Source organism: Rhinolophus sinicus, linkage group LG07 (genome assembly GCF_036562045.2).
Source record: "Rhinolophus sinicus isolate RSC01 linkage group LG07, ASM3656204v1, whole genome shotgun sequence".
Classification (NCBI taxonomy): Eukaryota; Metazoa; Chordata; class Mammalia; order Chiroptera; family Rhinolophidae; genus Rhinolophus; species Rhinolophus sinicus.
In genome coordinates this window covers 23,027,034-23,053,640 of record NC_133757.1, presented here as the reverse complement: position 1 = coordinate 23,053,640, position 26,607 = coordinate 23,027,034, and the positions used below count along the sequence as shown (strand labels likewise).

Here is a 26,607-nt window from a genome sequence, read left to right as displayed (position 1 = left end):
TAAATCCCTTTTTATAAGAGTTCATATTTTTTGATCCTTGTTTTCAAGGGTATTTAAGAAAAATATCAAAGCTCTGCAAAGTGATATCTGTTTTGCTGAATGGACTAGTGATAACTTCTTTTGTCTATAATTGACAATACTGGAATTCTACCTGTCTTTGTAGTGTGTTTTCTTTGAAACACCTTACAATAATCATTTTAGATTGCAGTGTAAATTTTGTGTTGTGCTATAGTGAAAACAAGAGCTGGTTATTATCCCACTTATGCTACTTTCTAGAAGTCATAAAACATTGGGCAACTTGCTTAACCTCTCTCAGTCTCATTTTCCTCATCTAGAGAGTGAAGACAATAACCCTTTTCCTACTTCAAAGAGCTATTGTGAAGATTAAATGAAATTATAAGTAGAGAACATATTTTGGAAATTATATAGGTCTGTGAGCATCCAAGCTATGTTTTTTGTTTTGTAATCTGACCTTGGGTGGTGGTAGTAGTAGTAACAATAAAATAACAACAATAATAATGGCAGCACACTTATAGCTCAGCATGTACCTTGCAGGAGTCTAGGCACTCGACATATATTAACTCACTTGATCATATCACTTTATTAGGTATATGTTATTATCCCTGATTTCCAAATGTGGAAACTGAAGCGCAGAGAGGTTAAGTTACTTACTCAAGATGGTCAGTTGGAGAAATATGGTTTTGAAGAGGGATATGGATGATATCTTTTTTCATATCTATAGAAAAATTGTGAGAAAAGCATAATGGTTACTCATATACCCCTCACTTGGATCAGCCAGTTGTTAACATTTTGCCACATTTGACTTTATTCTTTCTCTATATAGCTATAGTTTTCTTTCTAAATCATTTGAGTTGTAGACGTGGTATTTCACTTCTGCTTCAGCACGGGTTTTCTAAGAACAAGAGCATTGTCTTTCATAATGACAACACAAGAAGATCCCACTAAGGAAATTAAACAGTGATAACATTTTATTATTATATTAATATATGGTCTATATTTAGATTTTTCTAATTGTCCCAGTAATATCCTTTGCAGTTTTCTTTAATGCAACATCCAATCACATGTTATATATGACTCTTTAGTCTCCCTTACTTTACACAGTTACCTAGTCTTTTTATTGAGATTTTCGAAGAGTCTAGGCTGGTTTTACAGAACATCTCGTTTGGATTTGCCTGATTGTTTCTCCATGATTAGATTCAGGTTAAAAAATTTAGGCAGGCTTATATGTTGTGGTTTCTATCTCAGTGCTTTACATCAGAAGGCGCATCATGTCAATTTTTCCTTTATTGGTGATACTGTTTGATCATTCTATTAAGATTGTATTCACCAGATTTCTCCATTGTGAAGGTATATTTGTAATTAATAAGTGCTCAGTGGAGCAAAACTTGGAAACTGTAAATATCTTGTTTTTCAACATTGTGTCTCCCAATAGTTTTAGCGTGCATTGATGCTAATTCTTCTGTGGTAGTTGTAAATCAGCCCATTTGTCCTTAGGCAGTTTTAAATCATTTTTTTCTTTCTCCTTAACTTTGAAATGGTAACTGTTTCCCATTTGTGGACAACATTGTGTAGACTTTATTTTTATTTATTCTATTTTTGTTTTTGACCTTGGACTAAATAAAATATCCTTTTTATGTTCTAATTTCCAAATTATATGCTTTATAGTTTTTGTTTTTAGTGGAAAATACTGCTAAAGCTGCTTTAAAGAATTAAGTTGCGTTTTTAAGGGCTTGCGGTAGGGAACACTGCATCAGAAGTTCCTGGAGGGCTTGTGTTTTCTCTTCAGTAGGTGTGGGTGGGGTCTGAAAATGTGCATTTCTGACTAGTTTCCAGGTAGTGCTGCTGGTTCTGGGACCACACGTGGAGAACCACTGTGGCTTCTCAAGGTCTTTCAAGCCAGTATCTTGCTCATGGTTATTTGCTTTTTCTGCTTGCCTGCTTTCTCTGTCTGGTAGATGAGGAAGTAGTGTGGATATAGTGTAGTGGAGTAAGTAGAAGTTTGTATTAGTTAACTTTCATAAATGTTGGCAAAATTGTGGGAATTGGCTAAGTTACTGAACAGGATCTCATAAACCTGGCTAATCCAAAATTGATGGTGTTGTAAGAAAATGGCTATAGGCTATTTTAAAACTTATCATGGCGTTTATGTTTGTTGAATTTTCTTTACTTAGTGATACGCTGATCACTTAGTTTTGACCAAATTAAATGCCCATAGTGGTCAGTTTAGGTTTTTAGTACTTAAGAGATCTCTGCATACATTCCAGCAGCTTGGTTCCGTTAAGTCTGTGAAATTAGTAAAGCAAGTGGCACATTTGTTATGTCATAGAGATACTTTTGCTTCTACAGAATTTGGCCAGCCAGCCCTCCTCTCTTGTTTCCCCATTAGACATACTATAAACATCAGAGAGAAAAGGATGACATTATTATTTGCTTCCTAGACTAAATCATAGCCTTGACGAAGTTATTTCTTTTCAAATAAAAAGTTTAATTTCATGCCCTGATTTGCGCTACGTACAGGTGGATATTTATTTTATGCAGCTAAACTGATCTGTTTTTGCGAATTACTTGCCAGTCAGCAGAGCTATAATTTCTTATGAGTAGTAGTCGGTGGGAAATTATAGTTCTCATTAGTAAGTTTTGTGTGTGTGTGGTGTTTTTTTAAGTATGTGTTTATGAGGTGGGAGTGGTAATCGGTCACCAAATGTTGGCCAGACTAGGATTTGACTAATAGTTTTTTTCAAAGGCTCAGGTATTAATAAAATTGGACTAACACATGCTTGGTGGAAAAGACCAAAGAAGAAATTCTCTTTTTTATTGAGAAATACAATATATCATAGTTAAAATTGAGTGTTTAGAGGGGCTGAAAAAGTAAGGAGATAAACAGGGCAAGATACAGAAGATTTTGAAATTGGAGGGTACTTTTGAACTCAATTTTTAATTGCTTAATTGAAGCCATGAAATATTTAAAAAATTTAAAGTAAGACTGACTTTTATTGCACTTGGATTAAGAGAAAATGCGATGAGTCAGAAGGAGGCAAAGTTCTATTTCCTTAATAAGTGGGTCAGTTATTTATTTGCCTTAACTAAAATGTCACTGAATTTGTGTGGGGTCATAGGCTTTATGAGTCAGAAGGGATCATCTGATTCAAGGCTTCATAAACTTTTTTGTTTATGACCTCACGGAAAATCTTTTGTATGTCATGAGATACTCTTCCTAGACATGCACAAGTACATACATTTTATACACAATTTCAAGAAGTTCAGCGGTACTTGAATCCTATCCGTGGACGCTAGGTAAAGACCCTTGATCTAGCGTTATTTTAATGTTGTTACATAATATATTTTAATTAAAAAGCGTTTATTGATAATTATAACTCCAACATAACTAGTTGTGATTGTTTTAATAAGAGTATGACTATCAGGTCTGAGCTTCATGATAAATGTCATTTTGAGGAGCTAATGAAATGTTGAGTATGTTATGTAGTAGTGTCAGGAAAAATGGTACAGAAATGACTTGGCTGGTAGTTATCAAAAATCCTACTGGAACGTCCTGTTCTTAATTTTCTCATTCCCCTAGCTACCCAGGCGAGCAGCCGCAATTTATCCCTGTCTATGATGATGGAATTTTACTTGTCAGGGATATATGGATGGACACACTTAAATCCTTTGATTGCTATTCTATTGATATTTCCAGGATCTTCTACTTTTATCAGTTTTATTAAAGAAATAGTATGACCAAGCAAGTGCCCAGCAAGGTCAATTTACTCCAGTGATTGCACTTTACATCTAGGAGCATGTGGAATACACTCTTTTCTACCAAGGTCAACCTTAAACACTGTCGACATGTTCAGTTATTTATACTCTGCAGTTCTGGGAGGACTGGACACCATTTATCATCTTTTTCTTCATCCTCTTAAGGTATCAACATTGGGAATGCTGTCCACTTAATTCATTCAAGAAACAGTGGTTCACTTTGGGCAAGATCAGTAGTACACTTTGGGCAAAAGACCTTGTTGGATCATAGAATATGACTCCTTCCTTTTAAAAATGAGCAAACTGAGAGCCAGTGAGATCATGTGACTTGTCCAAGTTGATGACAGCCTGGATTAGAGCCTGCATTTCCAAATCCAAGCCTAGTTGTGCCTTTTTGGCTCTTGTGAGCTTATAATTGATAGGTGAATTGAAGGTCATGAAAATAGTCTCTCTACTAGAAACTTGAGTTTTGCCTTTTACATTTAGAAGTTTAGTCTCTCTAAAAATGATTTTTGTGTTTCATGTGAGGAAGGGATTCCATATCATTTTTTTCCATATGGATTTCCAGTGCCCCCCAGCACCATGTGTTGGAAGGATATGTATTCTCCATTGATCTGCAGTGCTTCCTCCGTCATAAATCATGTCCTCACGTGCATCGGTCTGTTTCTGAACTCATTATTCTATTGTATTTCTCTATTTAGCTATCCCTATATCAGTACCATACAGCCTTATTCAACATCGTTTTATAATAAGCCTTGCTATATAATAGTTAAGTTCTCATATCTTCTTGTGTTTCTTCAAGTGTCTTGGCTATTTGTGACTTTTTATACCTTCATGAAAATTTTATAATTTGTTGAGTTCAGCAAAAACAACCTAAAGACAAACAATAATAAATCTACTGGGGTTCAAGTTAATTATCAATAAAAATATAGTTATTTAAAGAATATTTGTTTTTGAATATGTAACACATGCAACACTACAAAATTCAAAAGTACAAAAGGATATATAGTGAAAAATCTCTCTCACCCATCTTCTTACCATTCAGTTTCCCTCCCCAGAGGCCGCCACTTTTTCTTGATTAAGTTAGATTCTATAAGGAGTTTTTCTAGAACCCATCTAGAAGACACCTACCATGGATTACATACTAAAATTTGAGAACCTTTGACTATGGAAGATGGCTTTTTCTCCCCTAATGTTAAAGGAGGTATATTGAAAGAACACTCTTTTGAGCCAGATCATTTAATAAGCACTCGATGCTTAGACAGGTCTCATATGCTGGGATTTCTTAGTGCTTGGTCTTGCACCGTCTTATATTTCCTGTGTACTTTCTTCCTAGGTGATTTCATGTGTTCCCTTGGCTTTGAAACATCTATGTGCTGATGACTCCTAATGTGCCAATGAGCTCCAACTCATCCTTTTACTCTGACTTCTAGATTTTTATATTTAACTTTATATCTATGTTGCCTAATGGCCTCAAACTTAATGTGTCAAAAATAGAAATCTTGATGTGTGTGTGTGTGTGTGTGTGTGTGTGTGTGTGTGTGTATGGGGTTTTTTTTGTTGTTGTTTTTTTGGTGGTCTTTTTAGTCCAATAAATGATAATACCATTTGCCTAGTTACTGAAGCCTCAAACCTGGGATCATCCTTGACTCATCATTTTTCTTTACCCTGATATCCAATCCATCATGAGATTCTATTTTTTACTACCAAAATATATCTCAAATTCATTCACTTTTCTCTGCTTCCATTGTCATCAACTTACTATAGGTTATTATAATTTCTTTTTATTTATAATACTTTTCTAACTATTGTCCCCATTAAATCCAATTTCCATACAGAAGATAGAGTGATCTTTAAAAAAAATCTAAATTTAAAATTTTCAATGTCTTTCCTGTGTACTTATGCCATGCATGCATGATAAGACTTTGACTTTTGTTCTGTCGGGCAGATCTGGTCCTTTCCTACCTACCTCTTTCACTATCTACTGCTACCGTGTTTCCCCGAAAATAAGACCTAGCCGGACCATCAGCTCGAATGAGTCTTGGGGAGCAAAAATTAATATAAGACCTGGTCTTATATTATAGTAAAATAAGATCGGGTCTTATGTTATAGTAAAACAAGACCGGGTCTTATATTAATTTTTGCTCTAAAAGATGTATTCGAGCTGATGGTCCGGCTAGGTCTTATTTTCAGGGAAACAGGGTAATACTTCCACTCTCGAGTTACATTCTAATTACATTGGCCTTTTGCCAAACTCATTTTAAGACCACTGGAAGGCCTTTTCATTTGCTATTTTCTCTGACCCTGGTTTTTAACTTGAATCATTCTTACATCTTTTGTATCTCAGTTCAAATTCCCTTCATTAAAGACTACCCTATCTAAAGTAAAGGCTCCTCCCTGCATTGTCTATTCTATTAGAAAATAAACTCCATGAGGGTAAAGTTTTGTCTGTTTTGTCGAGCAGTCTGTAGTCTATCCCAGTGGTATATGGTAGGCAACAAATAAATATGTATGAAATTATTTACCTTCTCTATTTCTCATCATGTAAATGGGGGTAATAATAAAATGCCCATTCTACCGCATGAAGTCGTTATAGGGAGTAAATCTAACAATATTGTTTATTAGTTTGGATGTCTCATATGATAATTTTTGATAAATGAGCTTTTGTTTGTTTTTTGTTAAAGACAGAACAAATTTGAGACAGGAAAAAATAACTAGAAAACCACCCTGCCACCTTACACAACCACTTTTAACTATTTTGTTTCAAAAAAACTTTTAAAGATTAATATGCTATCCAACAGTCTTCTAATTTTTTGGTCCCAAGCAGCTTCCAAATTTTTTCAAGTGGTCACATCACTTATAGTTCATTAATTTTATATTTTCAAGGTCATATGCGTAATTCAAATATGTATTTTGATGCTTGTGTGAAAAGAGGTAAAATAAGCGGTTCTGCATCTTATTTAGAAATTTTACTCTTGAAAATTAAAAATTTTGTAAGATCTTTGCTTAAAGAACTTTTCCTGAAGCTAGTCTGTATATAATCAGGATTTCTTGATATAGCATACAATCTGATTTATTTTTTTAAACAACTTGTAGAGGTTACTATGTATCCTATATGGTAACCACTCCTGCTCTGATTCCAGTATTACAACCTTTGAGGAGTTATACAGGCTTGAAACAGTGTCATTTGAAGCCCTTGGAACATATTTTTGGATTAGAAAAATCAGTCTTCCATTGGAGCACTTGGTTCATAGTGACATTTGACCATCTAATAGCAGATTAAATGAGGGAACCAGATCAATCTATGTCATAATAATTAGAAAACGTTAATTTCTTTTTTAACTAAAGTAATTTGAATAAAAGTTTATTTTTCGCCCTGCACCCCAGGGGATCATCTTGCCTCCCTCCTGGCATGTGTACACCCCTCTTTGGAAGATGCATTGTGGCAGAGTTGAGTTCTTTGTCTTTTCTTAGTTTCTCTTCATTTCATATATCATTGAAAGGCACTTGAATGAGAGAACGAATACTTAAAACAAGTGTACCCAGTGTAACGCAAACTTCTTCTTATATCATGCCCTTCTAAAACTAAGTGTATGTTCAGAAATCCGTACCTAGGACTTCCTTCATTTCAAGGCTTTAGTAACTAAATCAAAGCCTTTATAGAATATGGACATCGTTTAACTGGGCAAAAGGAGATTTTTCATTTCAACTCTATTTGGAAGAACTTAATATTTTTATAGGGCTAGAGACAGAGCTCTATGACTAAAGGTATATTAACATTTCTTATTAAAGAAGAGGACTCTGGTAATTAAAAAAGATAATGTAGTCTTTCATTTTGAAAAAGGTATTCAGATTGGTTTAAATAGCAGTAAAATTATTTTTAAAATTTGGAAATTGGATCTTTTTGGATCTAATTGCCAATGACTGATATAATGAATCTTTTAAAATCACTATATTGTACCTTGGAGAGTGAGAGTCCGTATTCTTACCTCTCAAAATCACTGAAAGTAACCTCTTGCAGCATGCAGCTGGCCTGGCTTTTGGATTTCACCATTTTTTCTATTAGGGGCATTAGTTTATTCCTAAGATAAGGGTTTTTGTCTGTTTAAAGACTCAATTATGTAGTATCAGAGGTAAAGCTAAAAGTAGTTCTCCCACACTCCTCTCCACAAAAGACACAGATTCCCTAATTATGAGCACAACAAAAACAGACTACTTTTTACCTTACAAACAGACAGAGAGAAGAAATAAGTAAGGCCCTAGTCCAGGGACAGTCAGGGTTAAAATTCACCACCCTGGACAGGGTATGACGCGCTCTTGGTCAGAGTCCTAGGGGCTTGTCTCAGTAGCCTACAAGTCCCAACGGAGTATACGGCTAAACATGTCAGATCGAGGCAGGAATAGCAATCCCACTAGTGAGTTCCAGCACGTATAACAGAAATAGCGTAGATCTGAGTGCATGTGGGCTTACAGCAGACTGCCACATAGATGAGGCCAGAGGCTCCCTTTTAAGGGGTGCTCTGGATGAGTCGTAGCTGCGCGCGCGCGCGCGCACGCGCACACACACACACACACGCATAATTCACCAATCCTGTCAGACTACATCACAGAAATCCAGTCTCGAGACTTATGTGATTCCCACAGCATGAGTACCTAAATTCACGTTATTGCACTGTAATAAAATTGCATCATCTTGCTTACAGTCTAGGACCTACCGGCTTCAACTAATTTAGAAGTCATTGCAAGGCAGAAAAGTCATTTGCTTGTGGAGTTTAGACCTTACAAAGGGGGATTTTCCTGAAATTCCCTACAAATACAACAAACTAAGGAAAGGAGAAAGCAGGGTTGGAGAGAGCTGGGCTTTTGTATATGATTTTAGCCCAGTTTATTGGTTTAAGTTGGATGTAAGGGTCTAGCCAGGTTGCCTGGTATTGGGATCTATTTTGTCCTCATCTCTCCTTTTCTTTCAATACCCTCTGTGCTGCTGCTTCCCTTCTCTCAACCCCTCCTCTAAGTAGTGTAACCACCCTTTTGCTCCATCTGCTTTATTTTCATTGTCGTTTTTTTTAAGAGTTCCTCATTTTTCTGTATGGAAAGGATTCTAAAGAGAAGATCTTGATCCAGTCATTATTTTTGCTGTTAACATTTGCACACCCTCTCTTCTTACAGTCTTTTAAAAAAGTAGCTAAAATACAAATTGTTAAATTGTTATTTCAGAATTTGGAATAGTAGTGGATTTTTTCTTTAAAAAATGAATTTAAGAAAATGATTGTGCTTTAAAAGACCTTAAATTTTCTTTTCATCCTCTGGTTGGGTTAAATAAATAATATTTTTTAATTTATTGAAACCACAAAATGTATTAAATTATCTCAGCTGTGATTTAAAAAAATGTGTCTTATTACATTAATATGTGAAAATTAGTTCTATCCTGTAAAAATACTACAGTATTATAAATAATATTTTTATGCCTGTAGGGCACCAAAGGGGAATTTAGTAATATTTATATATTTTCTCCTCAAATAGTAATATTTTCATGTTTTGTTTGTAAACAATAAATATGTATATATAAATGGGAGAGATTTTTTTTTTCTTTTTTTTTTTTCTTTAAAGATTTTATTGGAGAAGGGGAACTGTGTACTTCCAGGATTTTTTTTTTTCCCCCCCCAAGTTGTTGTCCTTTCCATCTTAGTTGTGGAGGGCTCAGCTCAGTTCCAGGTCCAGTTGCCATTTTCTAGTTGCAGGGGGCACAGCCCACCATCCCTTGCGGGAGTCGTGGAATTGAACTGGCAACCTTGTGGTTGAGAGGACATGCTCCAACCAACTGAGCCATCTGGGAGCTCAGCGGCAGCTCAGCTCAAGGTGCCGTTTTCAATCTTAGTTGCAGGGGGCAGAGCCCACCATCTCTTGTGGGACTCGAGGAATTGAACTGGCAACCTTGTGGTTGAGAGCCCACTGGCCCATGTGGGAATCGAACCGGCAGCCTTCGGAGTTAGGAGCATGGAGCTCTAACCGCCTGAGCCACCGGTCCAGCCCGGGAGAGGTTTTTAATGTATCTTTGTCAGCTAATCAAAAGGCTAACGGATCTGACCTTAGTGATTAAAGCTGTTAAATTAAGGTAACCTTTTGCGTATACAAAGTTCTTTTGCAAATACGGGCTCAACAAAGTGTTGCAACAATTGAGAGTTTTTAAAAACACACACTTTCATGTCCCAACATGATGGTCCTAATGGTGGATATGGTGATCCAGTAGCCAGAATATTTTTTTAGATTTTATACTGCTCATTTAGAACCCTAAATGCTTCTCTTTTATCTTTTCAATGAATGTGAGTTTTCATAAATACTCATTTCATAGTATAAAATAATTTTAACTGTATGAACTTCTGTAGGATTCTACTACCATGGAAAACCTTGAATAAAAGGTTTTTGTTCAAGGTTTTTAAGTGGTGTTTACCTAGTATAAAGTCCACTACTCTGAGCTGTGGTACTACTAACAAATGATGTTGAATTACCACAGCAAAGTATGTGGTATATATAGAACTATCTTCATTCTTGGTTGTTCAGCTTGGGACAGGTATTAATGGTCACTTTCCCACAGCTCATAATCAAAATGATGGTATTGCTAGCTTTTGCTTGGGGGGATCTGTAAAAAATCAGTCACTACTAATGGTAGGCAGTCTTTAGATTTCAGCAGGTATCAGGGTCTTTATTTATTTATTTTTTTGGTAATGTTGTTTGTTTTTGTATGATGAAAGTCACTACTATCAAAATAACTTTTCCCTTAAAATATTTTAAAATTGGGTATCATACTATTTAAATAAATTCTTATATAAACTCAATTATTTACTTTCTTCATGGGGAAATCTAGTGTCCTTAAGAATACAATCCTAAAATAAGTTGTTACATATTGGAGAAAGGCAGAATGATTGTGTTGTTATGGCAACTCAAAGGTGGGGGGGATGAAAACACAGATAAACTGCATCCTGTTGTCATAGCAACCATAGTTGTGAAAATGATTAAAGCTTGTCTAGAAAGGATGTATTGCAGCTTTAGTCCATTGAAAGTAAATAGTGTAAGCAAAGACAGGGAGAATTGGTTTTAGACAAAAGTTAAATCCCTCTGGTGCCACAAGTTGCTAGTACCACTGCATATAGACAGATTTCTGTCCTTTCTAATTATATTTCAACTCAGTTTTATTGCCTCAGATCATAATGATGGTATGAAGGAAAGATAAATGTAATAACTATGAAAAGCTTGAGAATAAAGATATTTTTGGTAGCAAATTTAGAAAGAAATTGAAGTTACAAAATTTTGTTACTGAAGATGGCTTTAAAAGAACAGTAGAATGTTTTCCTTTTTTCCTCCTTCCCCCCAACCCATATTCCTCACCCAGTGCTTTATTGTCATTCTTTCTATAAACTCTGTATCATTTTAGTCTTAAGTGTTGAACTGCAGCTTAAACACCTAATATCATGGCAGTTTGTGAAAGCATCAAGTGCAGCATTATGACTGCAGATGAGCAGATGGATTTGATGATAAATGATAAGCATCCAGTAGGTGTGAAGAAATTTATTTTCGCTGTATCATTTAAACTTTCTCTGTAATCAAAGCTTCTTAGTTGTTATTTTAAATGCTATTATTTCCCAACTTCTACTTGCCCACTATAGCAAAATATTTCATCCCAGTGGAGTGGAGACATGTTAGGAATAAACCTTATGAAAGCCGTGTTCTTTGTTCAGCATCTGGCTGCTTGCACAGGTTTTTGTGGTAATGGATCGGCAGCTCTGTATTAGAGTATCGATCTGCTGCTCGGTAGGTACTGTGTAAAAGAAGTATGTGAGTAACAATGTATTAAAGTGGTTTAAGAGCAGTTTATGTTACAAATGAGGTCCAGGAAGATGGAGTTCTGCAAGACTAGACACATGCTATAAATATCCATAAAACTGAAGGATTTATCTAAAAACTGGGGTGTTGAAATTCCCACATTTTCTTCCACATTTAATTACAAATAGTTGAACACTACCAGAGCATGAGTGCACTAATGCCAGTACCCTTTTGTCCTTCAGGAGACGTTTTTACATTTAATGTTCTTGTGTTGTAGTTGAAAACGATGGTGTGAATATAGGTCAGTTATGAGAGATAATACTGACCATAAGAACAGTGTTTTAAAGTAATCCTTGAATATTTTCTATCAAAATCCAAATGTTACTGTTGATTTGTTTAAATATAAATTAATTTTCATAAATAGGTTCTTCACTTTAAACATTGCCCAATTTTGCATAACTAACCAAAATCTGTCCTTTCAGATATACATAGGGAAGAAACCTCTTTTAAAAGCAGAAAAAGATGGGGGAAGAGAAGGGAGAACTAGAGGGTTTTTGTTTATTTATTTTGAAAGATACTGTAAAATACTCATCCCTTTCTGCTGTTATTTAGTTGTACTATGTAGATCATATTTGACTCATGTGACTTAGATCAGACAAACTTGAGCTATGAAATGGTTCGGATACCCAGCAGACACTTCAAGAATTCCACCAGCAAGGTAGCTAACATTTTGTAAAGGGATTTGAAAAGGAAAGCTGGCCATATGTGCCTCCATCCTGTTGTGCCTAGATGTTGTAGCACCCCGGGATATAACCATGCATGGATATGACTCTCCCTTTCTCCTAACTTATCGTAGAACAGGAGTTTTTAAGGCTAGTTTGTAAATCTATAAAAACATTTCACATTAAAATCTGACACAGATATTTAGATTGGTGTCTAAAAGTGGGCAGTATCATCAGGTTGTACATTTGAGATTTACTAGTTTGTATTTTGGCTTGTGATAAATTGGATTGTAAAATCAGGTGCTTTATTTTCCTGGAAGAAAAAAAAATGTTAGGTATACTTACATTACTCCCCATTTCACAATTTCTTGTCACATTCACTTGCTTCAGAAACATTCATTTTGGATCCTTCTTGTGAATATATATATCTCTTAACACTGATGTCCTGAGAGAAAGGAGAATTTCTTAGCTAACCTAAATAATAACCACACCACCACAGAAAACGTCCTCACAACATACCAAGCAATCAGATAGCTAGTAAACCTTTTCTCCTGCTAAATTCCATAAACTGGATGGGGAGGGTAGATAATGTTTGTTTTTTGTTACTTACCAGGGAACATGACACTTGATCTTTGAAATGGTTATTTATTTCGTATATTGTAGCTGCCAGTCAGCCAGCCATTTGCAAATAGTGAAGTAAACACACTGCTGAAAATGAGTTTCTTCTTTGCTGGTCTGTGGTGCCCAGAAAGTAATATGGTTCCATTTATTTATGTAGGCATTTATTCTCTTTGTAATGAGCAAGTAATTTTCTTTTCTCTACTCCTACACAAAAGTTAAATTAAGGAGTACCCAAGAGGGCTGGGATACTTGGTTTGCAGTCGTTGAAATACTGTTTGATATCAGGGGATCCTTTCATGAACGGAGTTTCCTTCTCCGTTAAGAAGAGAACTCCAGATAGCTCTCCCTTTTGAACTCGCTGTTCGAGCATACACATCTGTAGAATGATCCAGATAGTCTAGCGTGAGGATTTGTCTCCTCTCCCCCCACCTCCTAATCAGAGATGGTACTACACTGTGGCTTCTTTTGCTCGTTTTGCCTGTGAAGTGAGGGACAAGAGCTCTGATGGCTCATGTGGCAACCAGCCTGCCTTAATATGTGGATTCTTTACGTGACACAGGCTTCTGTTGAGTCATAGCAACTGTGGGGGTGGGGTCGGGGTTGGGGGGGTGGAAGAGTTGCAAATGCCTTTCATCAAAATGGAAGACTGCTTCAACTTCTATTGACTCCTCTAGTTACAACCAAGCTTTCTTTTCTCTTTTCCCCTTCCCTTCTCCCCCACTCCCTTTGTCTCCCTCCCTCGCTCTCTCAGAAATACATAAATCCTAATCTTTCCAATGAGTACTGTGATCATTTGAAATTTGGGTATAGGCCAACCCCACATCATCAACAATTCTTGTGTAACCCCATGATTCCCAGGCCTCAGCTGGTGGCCTAGTTATTTCAAATAATATTTAATGCAATAAATTCTAGGGCAATAAAAGAATTTGGACAGTTCCTTAGAGCTTATTGCAATGGGATTTGACGATTTTAATAAAATGAAATTCCAGTATAACCAAATAATTTCTTTGTGGCATGATTTAAAAGGTCTTTAAGTACAGGTATAGGAGATTGAGTTTGTAAAACCTAATCTGAGATAATTACAGTTTTACTCTTACCAAGCAAATGAGAACTTCAAAAATACAGGAATTCTCCTTACTTAGCATAAGGTGATTTTTAATAATGGAGCAAAGGAAATGTAAGTGAACATCCTTACTTTTTGTTCTTTTATGGCGAGAATAAAGGTACCACCTGGCTGTATGCATAAATTTGTTTACTAAGTTGGTTGATTTCCTGTAGATGGGTATTAAAAATGGCTTTTTTGGTACAGAAAACATGTGGCATCTAGGTATTATGATGCCCTGCTGCCTGCTAATGCTGAATATTTTATGTGATTTTTTTAAAGAAAATTGTTCTTATTCTTTCAAATTCAACAGTCTTACAGTAAAATCAGGCATAGACTAAATATTTAGAACTTACGTTGATACAAATGGAAGAAAAATAAAACACAAATATTTGGTAATTAAGAAAACCAGAATGTCAATTTTAGAAAAATTTGCTCAGTCTTGTACTCTGGAGTTCTTATCTCAAGCCAATGACTTTAAGATCTTTTGTTTTCTGTGCTGAAGCAGAATAGTGAAAATGTTTTTATAGAAAGTTATGGAAAAAAGTCTATGTATTAATTTGCTTTGGGTCATTCTAGTCTCTCTGGTAAATTCATAATTAGGAAGGCCTTTTTAAGACTGTGTTCTAGTCTCACAGGTACGCAGCTACTCCATATCTGGTAAATCTAAATTCATATGTGAGGAGGTTATGTTTTTTTAAAGCATATTATTTACACAATTCACTGGAATGGCTCCTTTGGAAGTTGGGTGGCTCTCTTATGTAATTACGTACTTAGTAACCCTGCGCTACACAGCAGTAGAAATTCAAGTAAGAATAATTTACTGCTTATACATAGTTATTAGAATTTTAAAGCATTTGTTTGTTCAAAATTCTAGTTTATCAGAGTGTGGTATTTGACTAATTGCATACGTAATAAATAATAATGAATAAAATTTATTTTGGAAGGCAGCCAAATTTGAATTTTAACCATTGTAAATAAGCATCAGGAGCTGCTTCCTCCTCTCTCCCTTCACCTTGTTGTTTAAAGGGATTTCCATCCCTTTAGTTCAAATTTTGTGGTGAAACTAATAATTCTATAGAAAAATCTATATTAGAAGTATTATAGATGGGTGTCACAGAATTGAGGAATTATATTGCTGCAAAATCCTGTTAGAAATTTTTTAATCTCCTCCCATTTTACCAGTGAAGAAGCTGAGTTGCATAGAAATTAAGTGAACTGCTCAAGATCTTAACAGTTGGTTTGAGGACAAGTCTGCACGGGAACCTGATGTCTTAACTCCTGGATTAGTATCAGACCTTCTCTCAGTTGTCACGACAGTGTCACCAGCGATTTCTTGAACTCTTCTGCTATGTGTACACCTGTGGGCTAGGCATCCAGAGATTATAAGAATAGTGTGAGTTTAAATAGTCTAACAATAATGATATCAAACTAGTAATATTTTACATTTTCATTCTGATTTATCTAGTGTTTTCTAATGTTAACGTGGTGGCTAAACCTTTAAATCTATTTTTTCTGCTAGAGTATAATCTCCTTAAAGGCAAGGACTTGTTTAGTTTTCATAAAGTTAACCCAGTTTCATTTCGGAAGGCTTAAATTAAAACAAATTTTTTTTGGAGCATTGATGGCCTTGTTGGAATAAGTGTAGCTTCCCATGGTGTCTACTCTGCGGATAATACTCATTTTAGAATTATATTTCTGTCTTCATCACGTACTTTTGGTTTCAAGTAACAGATTACCTCATTCTCCCCTTAATCAAGAACGGGCAACTGTTTGAAGGGTTCAGAGACAGCTCATGGAACTGAAGGGGCCGATGTGTAGTCGGGCACAAAGATATGGATGGAGCAGGCACTGGACATCTGTAGGACTCAAGGCAGTCACCCTTGCATTCCTGGGATAAATCCTACGTGGTGATAGTGTATGCTCCTTTTTATATGTCGCTGGATTTTACTTGCGGGTATTTTGTTTAGAATTTTGGTCTGTATATTCATAAGGAATGTTGATCTGTTGTCTCCATTCCACTACTGAGTCCATCCAATGAGTTTTTAAATTTCTGTTATTTTCAGTTGTTATATTTCCATTTGCTTTTACTCTATATCTGTCATTTTTTTTGCTGAGACTTTCCATCTCTTTCTTTCAGGAGTATTTGCCCTTAGTTATTGGAACCTTTTTATACTAGTTACTTTAAAATCTTTGTCTATAAAGGTAATTCCAACATCTGTGTCAGTTAAGTATTGGCATCTGCTGATGTGAATTGAGATTTGCACCCACCCCCCACACACACACTTTTTTGTATGTCAAGTAATATTTGGGTTGTATCCTGGACATTTTTGATATTGTAGGACTGAGTTTTGTTTAAATTGTACTGAAAATGTTGATGTTTTTGTTTTATCAGGCTCTCAACCCAGTGGAGTTCAGCCTACAAGTTCAAATAGCCTCCTATGGGGTTGTGGTTTCAGTGTCTGTTGCATTTTTAAAGCTTTTGCAATGCTATTGAAATCTGTTCCATGTGTGTGCCACTTAGTGGCCAGTCTGGGTTCTAGATGGTAGTCCATCTTGTAGGTGAGTTCTCAAATCCTATGGCTTGCTGTTTTGGGGCATATCCACGTGTGTAAAGCTTGTGGGTGAGCACAGGAGTTCAGAAACCACTTTATGTGCTTGCTTTCCTGAACTCCTCCCTCCATGATTTCCCCAGAACTAGCTAGTTCCCTGGGACTCCTGTTTTCAGTCCTCCAGCCAGACAACTGGGGCTTTATTTAACCTGTTCTACCTGAATATGTTATTAATACTACATCTGGAGTTAAGTGATAGAAAGAAGGATGGAGAGGGAAAAAAAAGCAATGAGGTTTCGCCTCAGCCTTTTAGGATCACAACTCTTCTGATCAAAAAGAGTTTCCTTACTTCAGTTTTCGGCTCCTGTGGGCCCATGCTTGTACGCCGCTTTCATCATAGGATTCTTGGAGAGAATAAAGATAATTTAAAGAAAGAAAAATGGAAGATTTTCACTATTCTCTGAGTGTTAGGATACCCCTTCTACATTCCTAAGCCAGAACTAGAGGGCTTCTCCTGCATCTCTCCAGTACCTTCTATTGCATTTCATGCTGCAGTCTAGGCTGGTGGAAATGGGGGGGGGGGGGATAAAAAAAGGTGAGTTCATTGTTGGTTCAGTGCTGTGTTGAAATCTTCCCTAATCCACCTACTACTTTACTGTTCACTTTTCAGAGTCCTTAAATAGCTCCAGCATGTACTCTGTCCATTTTATAGTAGTTGCTTTCAGTGGGAGGAGGGGCTGTAGGTATTTCATCTTGACTGGAACCAGGACCCCTTCTAGTTATCTTTTTGACATTAATTTATAGCTCATTAAGTACATACTCTCCAAGTTTAGTCCTTTGAAATTTGTTGATACTCGCTTGTGCCCATCTTAAGCTCTATTAGGTAAGTGTAGCAAGTGTACTTGAAAACAACCGCATTGATGGGTACAGTGTTCTAGATAAGTCATTAGGTCAAGTTCATTGTGCTCTTCAGTTACATTTTTGCGTATCCTGTCAAGTAGCTGAGGGAGGGGTGGTAACTTCTCAAACTATGATTGTAGATTTGTTCTCCCTTTAGTTCTGTGTATTTTGCTTGTTGTATTTTGAAATTTTATATACACTTTTAAGATTGTTCTTGATGAACTGTCTTCTTTATCATTATGAAAAGGCCCTCATTATCCCTGTTAATATTCCTTATTCAGTAGTGTGTTTTAATGTTAATGTAGCCATTTTAGCTTTCTAATGATAACTATTTATGATATCTTTTTCAAGCTTTTAATTTATCAGTGTATAGTTGTGTCTTGCTTTTTAATTCAGTCTAACAGTTTGTCTTCCAGTGTTTGGACTTGCACTGTCCAACTGAAATGTGATAGCCACAGATCCTAATCAAGGATTATATTTAAAATTTTTCTTATAGCCATATCAAAAAAATAAAAAGAAACTTGAATGTTTCATAATGCTTTTTATTTAATCCAGTATATTTTAAGTGCGGTTTTAACATACCATCTATATAGTTATTGAGATATTTTATTTATATTAAGTCTTCAAAATCCAATGTGATTTTACAGTTAAGCACATCTCAGTTTGTGCACTAGCACGCTCAGTCGCCACATGTGGCTAGTGATGACTTTAGTAGTTACTGGTATGGTTAAGTTTAAGTCTACCATTTTGCCATTTGTTTCTATTTGTTGCAACTGTCCTTTTTTTCCTTTTGTTTTAAAATTTCCTGCCCTGGTTTGGATTAGTTATTTTTCAGTATTCCATTTTATCTCCTCTGTTGGCTCATTAGGTACTTTTGTTTTAGTGGTTGCTCTAGAGCAGGGGTGTCCAAACTGCAGCCTGCCGGCCGACCGCAATCCATTGTTAATTGGCCCGCAGCAAATTCCAAAAATATATTTAGTTTACTTAAATAAACCAGGTGAGGCAATACGTACTTCACCTCGAGTGAGTGGCCCGGCTGTTTGTATATTTTACTGCAAATGGCCCTTGGTGAAAACCGTTGAAAAAAGTTTGGACACCCCTGCTCTAGAGAGTACAGTATGCATTTAAAAATATTGATTGACTGAAAATGGAACTACCTTATGATCCAGCAATCCCACTCCTAGGTATCTATCCGGAGAAATCCAAAACTCCAATTCAAAAATCTTTATGCACTCCTATGTTTATTGCAGCACTATACACAATAGCCAAGACCTGGAAACAACCGAAATGCCCGTCAGTAGATGACTGGATTAAGAAACTGTGGTACATTTATACAATGGAGTATTACGCAGCCATAAAGAAGAAAGAAATCTTACCATTTGCAACAACATGGATGGACCTAGAGAACATTATGTTAAGTGAAATAAGTCAGAAATTGAACGACAAATACCATATGATCTCACTTATATGCGGAATCTAAAGAAAAGAATAAGTGAATGAACTAATCAGAGACAGTTTTGGAAACATGGAGGAAAAACAGAGGGTTGCTAGAGGGGCGGGGGGGTGGGGATAAGGGGGAAGGTGAGAGGTTTTGAAAAATAGTCGGTAACAAGATGGTCATGGGGGTTTGAAAGTTAATTTGGGGAACGTACAGAGGGATAGTGGATGGGGGGAGGGGGGTTCACACAGTGTGAGGGATATAAATGATAAACATCTAAGTTTTGCTTTGTATTGTGCACCTGAAACTAATAAAAAAAAAAAAGTAAAAAATAAATAAATAAATAAATAAATAAATAAAAAAGAAAGAAAGTGAAAAAAAATTGATTGAGGTGAAATTCACATAACATAAAATTAACCATTTTAAAGTGAATGATTTAGTACATTCACAATGTTATGTACTAAATCTAACTAGTTCCAAAATATTTCCATCTCTCCAAATAAAACTTCTTATTCTGTAAGCAATTTCCCTCCATTCTTCTCTCCTTTTAGGCGGTGGCAATCATCAGTCTGCATTCACCTATTTTGGATATTTTGTATATAAATAGAATCATACAATATGTGACCTTTTGTGTGTAGCTTCTTCCACTTAGTATGTTTTTGAAGTTCAACCATGCTGTAGCTTGTATCAGTACTTAATTAACTTTTATGGCTGAAGAATATTTTATTGTATGTATATACCACAATTTGTTTATTTATTCATTTGTTGGTGAACATTTAGGCTGTTTCTACCTTTTGGTTATTGTGAGTAAGGTTGCTGTGAATGTGTGTCAATATATTTGTCTGAGTACCTGTTTTCAGTTCTTTTGGGAATATACCCAGGAGTGGAGTTGCTAGAAGTGGTCACATGGTAAACTCTATGTTTAACTTTTTTGAGGAACTGCCAAGCTGTTTTCTGTAATTGCTGAACCTTTTTATATTTCCAGTAGGAATGTATGAAGATTCCATTTTCTCCACATCCTTACCACAACTTATTTTCTGTTTTGTTTTGCTCTTTTAAATTGTAGCTTCAAAAGCTTTTGAAACTGGATAGGACTTTGATGATAAAGCTCCTTTCAGTCTGTCTGGATCTCTTGGCATGCTTCTCTCCTGAAATAGCTGGATGGCTCTGGTATTTCTTTTTAAATTGCTATCCTACTGGGTGTGAAGGGTACCTCCTTGTGGTTTTGATTTTCATTTCACTAATGACTAATGAAGTTGAGCACCCTTTTTACATGCTTGTTGTCCATTTGTGTGTCTTCTTCGGAGAATTGTCTATTCAAGTTTTTTCCCATTTTTTAATTGGGTTGTTTGTCATGTTGTTGAGTTGTAAAACTTCTTTATATATTCTAGATACGAGACTTACCAGATATATGATTTGCAAAACAGTAGGTATCTTTAACTTACCACAGTCTTCCTTGAAATAATATTTTACTTCACATTAATGTATTTCCATTTCCTCCTCCTATCTTTGTGTTATTTTCATGTTTTGTTTTCAAATATATTATGAATATCGTAACTCATTATTTTTGCTCAAATTGTTTATTTTAAAATAAATTTAAAATGAGAAATACTTTAAAAATATTTACCCACATGTTTATATTTCTGGCATATTTTTGTGTACATTATATCTATTATAATTTTAAAAATAAATTTGGAAATCTATTTTCCAAGCTTCTTCCCAAACTCCTCTCCCTGATTTTTTTTTTTTTTTAAAGATTTTATTGGGGAAGGGGAACAGGACTTTATTGGGGAACAGTGTGTACTTCCAGGATTTTTTCCAAGTCAAGCTGTTGTCCTTTCAATCTTAGTTGTGGAGGGTGCTGTTCAGCTTCAAGTTGTTGTCCTTTCAGTCTTAGTTGTGGAGGGCGCAGCTCAGCTCCAGGTCCAGTTGCTGTTGCTAGTTGCAGGGGGCACAGCCCACCATCCCTTGCGGGAGTCGAACCGGCAACCTTGTGGTTGAGAGGACACACTCCAACCAACTGAGCCATCTGGGAGGCAGCTCAGCTCAAGGTGCCGTGTTCAATCTTAGTTGCAGGGGGCAGAGCCCACCATCCCTTGCGGGACTCGAGGAATTGAACTGGCAACCTTGTGGTTGAGAGCCCACTGGCCCATGTGGGAATTGAACCGGCAGCCTTTGGAGTTAGGAGTATGGAGCTCTAACCTCCTGAACCACTGGGCCGGCCCTCATTTATTTTTTTATATCCTATAGTTCTCTTCACTATGTTCATGTTACAATGGCTATTTTAATGCTTTGGTCCTCCAATTTCATCTGTTATTTCTGTATCTGCTTCTATTGACTGATATTCTATGGGTCACATTTTACTGCTTTTTATCTAGTAGTTTTAGATTTAGATGTTGTAAATATTGTATTATTCAACATTTATATTTTATTGTCTTTTAAAAAGAATGTTGAGTTTATTTCAGCCAGCAGTTAAGTTTCTTACAGATCAGCTTGATGTTGTGGCTTGATTTTAGGCTTTATTCATATAGGTTTAGTGTAACCTTTGTGCTAGTGTAGTTTATCTCTACAAGTGAGATGCGAGCTTTCTGGGGCTCTTACTGAATGTCACAAGTGTAAAATTAGGCTTCTGCAATCTGGCTGGTCAGAACAGAAAAGTTCCCCAGCTTTTTGTGGATTCTCGGCGTTGTTGAGCTTATAGCTCCCTCACAGTTCTTTGCCTAGCCTTTGTAGAGTTTTACTCTACGCAAAGAGGACTTAGTGTTCAGGAACAGACTTAAGGGGTCTCATGTTCAGATATCTGGAACTTTTATCTGCGTAGTTTATTCTCTAATACTCTGCCCCACGAATTCTAGTCTCTTTATCCTCCCCAAATTCTGTTCTCTGTTTCCTCAATAAGTGGTCCCCTTTTGCTCTGTTTGGATTCCTCTTTCTCATGCCACAGACTGGAAAGTTAGTTCCTCAAGGTATAATATTAGGACAATTTTGAGGGTCGTTTAGGGTTGATAGTCTGGTGTTGCATGGTGTCAGTGTCTTCAAATATATATTTTACATATTTTGTCCAGTTTTCTTGTCTATGATAGGAGGGTATGTTTGATACCAGTTACTCCCTTATGGTAGAAGCTGAAGTCTACTGTTCTTTTACTTAGGAGTTTCTGCTTTTATTTAAATTTGATGTGCTGGAATGCCTCACTTTGCATGATTCTGATGTGCACAAATTTTAATTACCTCAGTGTAGTTAAATACCACCAGTGCCCCAAAACATGGTTCAAATTTCAGTTACTATAGTATATTAACTGTGAGTAATTTTTGTAAAGTACACTTCATTGCTAGCTCTCCAGTCAACAAATCATTATGTGAAAAACAGATGCATGTCATGATCAGTCACTTCTTTCAAAGTCTGTTGATTAGTCACTGCACATCTGTTACTAAGTTTATGCACAGACAACATGGTGTGTAGTTGTATTGCCTCCTTCTCTCCCAGTATTAAGTACATGTGATAGATGAAAAATAAAGTGGTAACACTTTCATTGAAATTTGAGTTGAGGATAAATGGAGTCATAGAAGAAATAGCTGACCATAGAAATGTGGATACTGATATCATTTGATAGAATCTAGATATGCAGCAGAGATTAGTGAAGGTGAATTTATTAACATAAATAAGGAAAGTGGTTGTGACAAAAAAGATGAAGATGTTCCAGAGGAAAAGCTTTACAATAAAGGCAAAAAGCTTTACAATAAAGGAACTCTTAAAGACAGTTCACAACATTGAAAGTGCAAGTGATAAAGATGATTCAAACTTAGAAAGACAGTTCTCCAAGTCATAGAAACAATGTTAACATAGATACTTAACTTTGTGGCTTGATGATTTTTATCAGTTTTTGAAAAATGTTTGTTGTATGTCTTTAAGGGTTGCTTTTGGCCCATTTTCTCTTATCTTTTTCCTTGTAGGAGTCCAAATACACATATGTTTACCTTCGACTGTGTCACTTTTACCTTTTACATTCTTTTCAGCATTTTTGTATTCTTTTACCTGTTTTTAATCCAATGATTTTCTACTGACCTGTCTTCCTGTTCACTAATTCTTACTTAACTGTGTTTCTAACCTGCTCTTAAACCAATCTATAGAAGCCTTAATATCAGCTTTTATATGTTTTTTAAATTACAGGATTTCCATGTTATATATTTTTTATTATGGATTTCAATTTTTTTGTGTGGAACTGTTTTTCATCAATTTTCTTGAATATCTTAAACATTGTTATTTTAAAGCCTGTGCTTAGTAATTCTAATACTTATCACTTTAGGGACTTTTTAATGTTAAAATATGTATTACATAAAATTTATCATCTTAATCATTTTAAGTGTACAGTTCAGTAGCTTTACATTCACATTATTGTGCAGCCAATCTCCAGAACTTTTTCATCTTGCAAAACTGAAAATCTACACTCATTATACTCCCCATTCTTCTTGCCCCGGCTACCTGCTACTCAGCCACTGGCAACCACCATTCTTTCTGAATTTGATTCTTTCAGTACCTCATATAAGTGGAATAATACAGTATTTGTCTTTTTTCGTGAGTGGCTTATTTAATTTAACATAATATCCTCAAGGTTCATCCATATTGTAGCATATATCAGAATTTCTTTAATTTTTAAGGCTCAATAATATTCCATTATATGTGTATACCACATTTTATCCATTCGTCCATCAGTGGATACTTGGGTTATTTCCACCTTTTGGCTATTTGGGGATCTGTTTTATTTGTCTTTTCTGGTTTTTGGGTATTAGATCCCGTTTCCTTGAATTCTTAATAATTTTTTATTAAATGCTAGACTTTTTAAATAAAAATGGTAGACTCTAGATGCTGTCTCCCTTCAGAGAAGGTATAATATTCTTTTCATATCCCTTGGGCATATCCCTTGGGTTCAATTGTGCTGTATTTCCGGTGCCTTTTCGTGGTATCAACTGAAAGTCCCCCCTCCCTCCATTAAACCAGGGCACCTTGTTCTTGATGGGCTCTGTCCTCCAATTTTTGGTTCCTTAGCACCATGAGATTGCTGAAATACTCTTTAAACTTAATTTTTCAGCATCTGACTCTTTGCATGCAAAACCTAGGAGTTAGCAAATTCCTCAGGGGGGAATTGTGTATAGATTTACCTCAATACATTTCCTTCCAGCCCAGGACTTTGGCCCCTGAAGTCATGGCTGCGTTAGTAGTTCTCTGATGCCTTCAAATAGTTTTATGTATTTTATTCGTCTTTTATAGTTAACTTTTTCTGCAGGAAATTTAGTCTGATAACAATTACCACATCATAGCAAAAAGCAAAATCCAAATGTATACTTTCATTAGTCATTTTTTTATATTATTTTGAAACATTCCCAAGCTTACAAAAAAGTTGCAAGTAAAATGCAGGTAACATTTTTCCATAAATCATTTGAGACTAAGTTGCTCCATGATGTCTCATCACTCCTGAATTCTTTGATATGCATTTCTTAGAAACAAGAACAATCTCCTACATAACCCAATAACAGCCATCACAATAAGAAAATTAATATTGATACATGACCACCAACTAATCCATAGACTCCATTCAAGTTTTTCTAGCAATCCCCATAAATGTCTTTTATAGCAAAAGGACCTAGTCCACAATCACATGTTGCATTTAATTGTCATGTCTCATTAGTCTCCTTTAGTCTGGGCCAGTTCTTTAGCCTTTGACTTTCATGATATTGACATTTTTGAGGATTACAGGCAAGTTGTTTTGTAGATTGTTTTTCAGTTTGGGTTTTTCTGATGTATCTTTGGCAGGAATACCACAGAGGTGATGCTGTGTTCTTCGTATTGCATTCTATCAGGTACCATGTGATTTTAAATTCATTATTGGTGATATTAATATTGATCACTTGATTAAGATGTCAACCAGGTTTTTGCACTTTAAAGTTACTGTTTTCTCCTTTGTATTAAGTAGTATGTGGGGGGATATTTTGAGACTATTCAAGCATCATGTTCCTCGTAAAAAAACTTTCAGTTTATTTTTTATATTACTAATAGAGTCATAGATTTCTGTTTTATTCAATGGCTTGTTGTATGTTATCTTTTGCTGTATATCAAAACACCACAAATTTAGTGGCTTATAGTAACATACAAAATATATTTGTTATCTCAGTTTCTTTGGGTCAGGAGTCTGGGCACGGCATACCTGGGTCCTCTGCTTCAAGATCCCTCACAAGGCTGTCTGTAATCAAGGTGTTGGCTAGGGCTGAGGTCTCATTTGAAGGTTGGATTGGGGGAAATACCCACTTCCAAGTTTACATGGTTTTTGGCAGAATTCCTTTCCCTCAAGGGTATTGGACTGACAGCCTTAATTCCCAGCTGAGGCCACCCTCAGTTCCTCACCACTGGACGTCTCCCGTATGACTGCTTGCTTCATAAAAGCATGCAAGACAAGGCAACAGAGTCTGTTAGCAAGATGGAAGTTACCGTCTCATAGGAGCCAGGTTCTAGGCTGTCTACACCCAAGGGGACAGGATTACACAAGGGTTATGAATACCAGGAGGTGGGGATCATTAGGGGGCATGTTAGAGTTTGCCTGCCACAGTTGTAATCCATTATTTTATTATTTACTTTGATGTTCAGTTTGTCCTATATTTAGCCTGTGAGAGCCTTTCGCAGTTGACCCATGTGTCATCTTGCCACATCTGCAGTATTCTTACCACAAGAAGATAGTCTAAGCTTGTCTTCAATTTTCCTTGCCCGAACCCTTGAATCAGCCACTGTGCTAAGGACCTCCGGTACTGTTGGTGGAGAGTGATATTTAGGATCATGAAATGTACTCATTGCTATTATGGTGTTGCTGTTACTGGGTCCTTTCATTGATGGAGGTGTGTTTGGTTGTATGTGTAGCCATCATTTCCCTAGAGATTTGTCTCTATATACTGTCAACTTTGAGTTCACAACATCTTCAGTCCTAGTTCAGCAGCATAGTATTCATTCCAGTTTTCTTCCTTTCTGTATTTGTAAATCTTTTCTTTGATCAGGATAAACCTTGCTCTTACTGTCCTTAATATTTGATCTCTGCCACCTTGTTAAATCAGTCTTCCTATATAACTCATCTCCTGTTGCTGACACAGCTCTCTTTTCATTTCCCACCTCACTCTGCATGGATGCCTGCCTCACCCTTTTGGGATCTATTTGCACTAGGCTGCCCCTTCCACCCGCCCAGCTCCCTTGGGTCTGAAACTCTATGCAGGGCCACTGCGCCTTCATCCTGCTCGTCCCCCTGGGTCTGAGACTCAGTGTTAGGCCACTGTCCCTCCACTCGCAGTGAGTATCTTCTGCCCACTTTGGGAACCCTCACTGCCCTGACCTCCGGCACTGCTCTGCTCTATTATATGGACCCCCTCCCTCGTCATCCTGCTCACGGCCACTCTGTCCCCCATGTGGGGGCCTTCCTCACTCCACCACGGCTGTAACGCCCCATGCCAGGCCACCCTCCATGCAGATTTTTTCCCTTACCCTACTTGGACTCTGAAACTCTATGCCAGGCCTCTTCCTCTCAGGGACACCTTTCTCACAGCACTTAGCGTCCTAAAGCCTGCATTGGGCCAGGTTTGCCACTCACCTTGATGCCTACTTAGCCTTTACTCAAAGATCGTTGAACTGAATTGTTCGGGTAA

At 36.4% G+C, this 26,607-nt stretch overlaps 1 protein-coding gene across 9 annotated transcripts in view; it reads left to right on the top strand.

The window, feature by feature from the left end:
* The window catches only part of BTRC (beta-transducin repeat containing E3 ubiquitin protein ligase), a 167,016-nt gene that overhangs the window by 22,636 nt on the left and 117,773 nt on the right, over positions 1-26,607 (top strand). For 2 of the 9 annotated variants that reach the window (XM_074339159.1, XM_074339157.1), the window contains exon 1: positions 24,745-24,786. The exons of the other annotated variants lie outside the window; for them this stretch is intronic. In XM_074339159.1, the coding sequence (XP_074195260.1) occupies positions 24,756-24,786 (31 nt within the window). In that variant the 5' untranslated portion in view covers positions 24,745-24,755. Of the gene's footprint in view, positions 1-24,744; positions 24,787-26,607 lie in introns of those variants that run through there. 9 annotated transcript variants of the gene reach the window in all.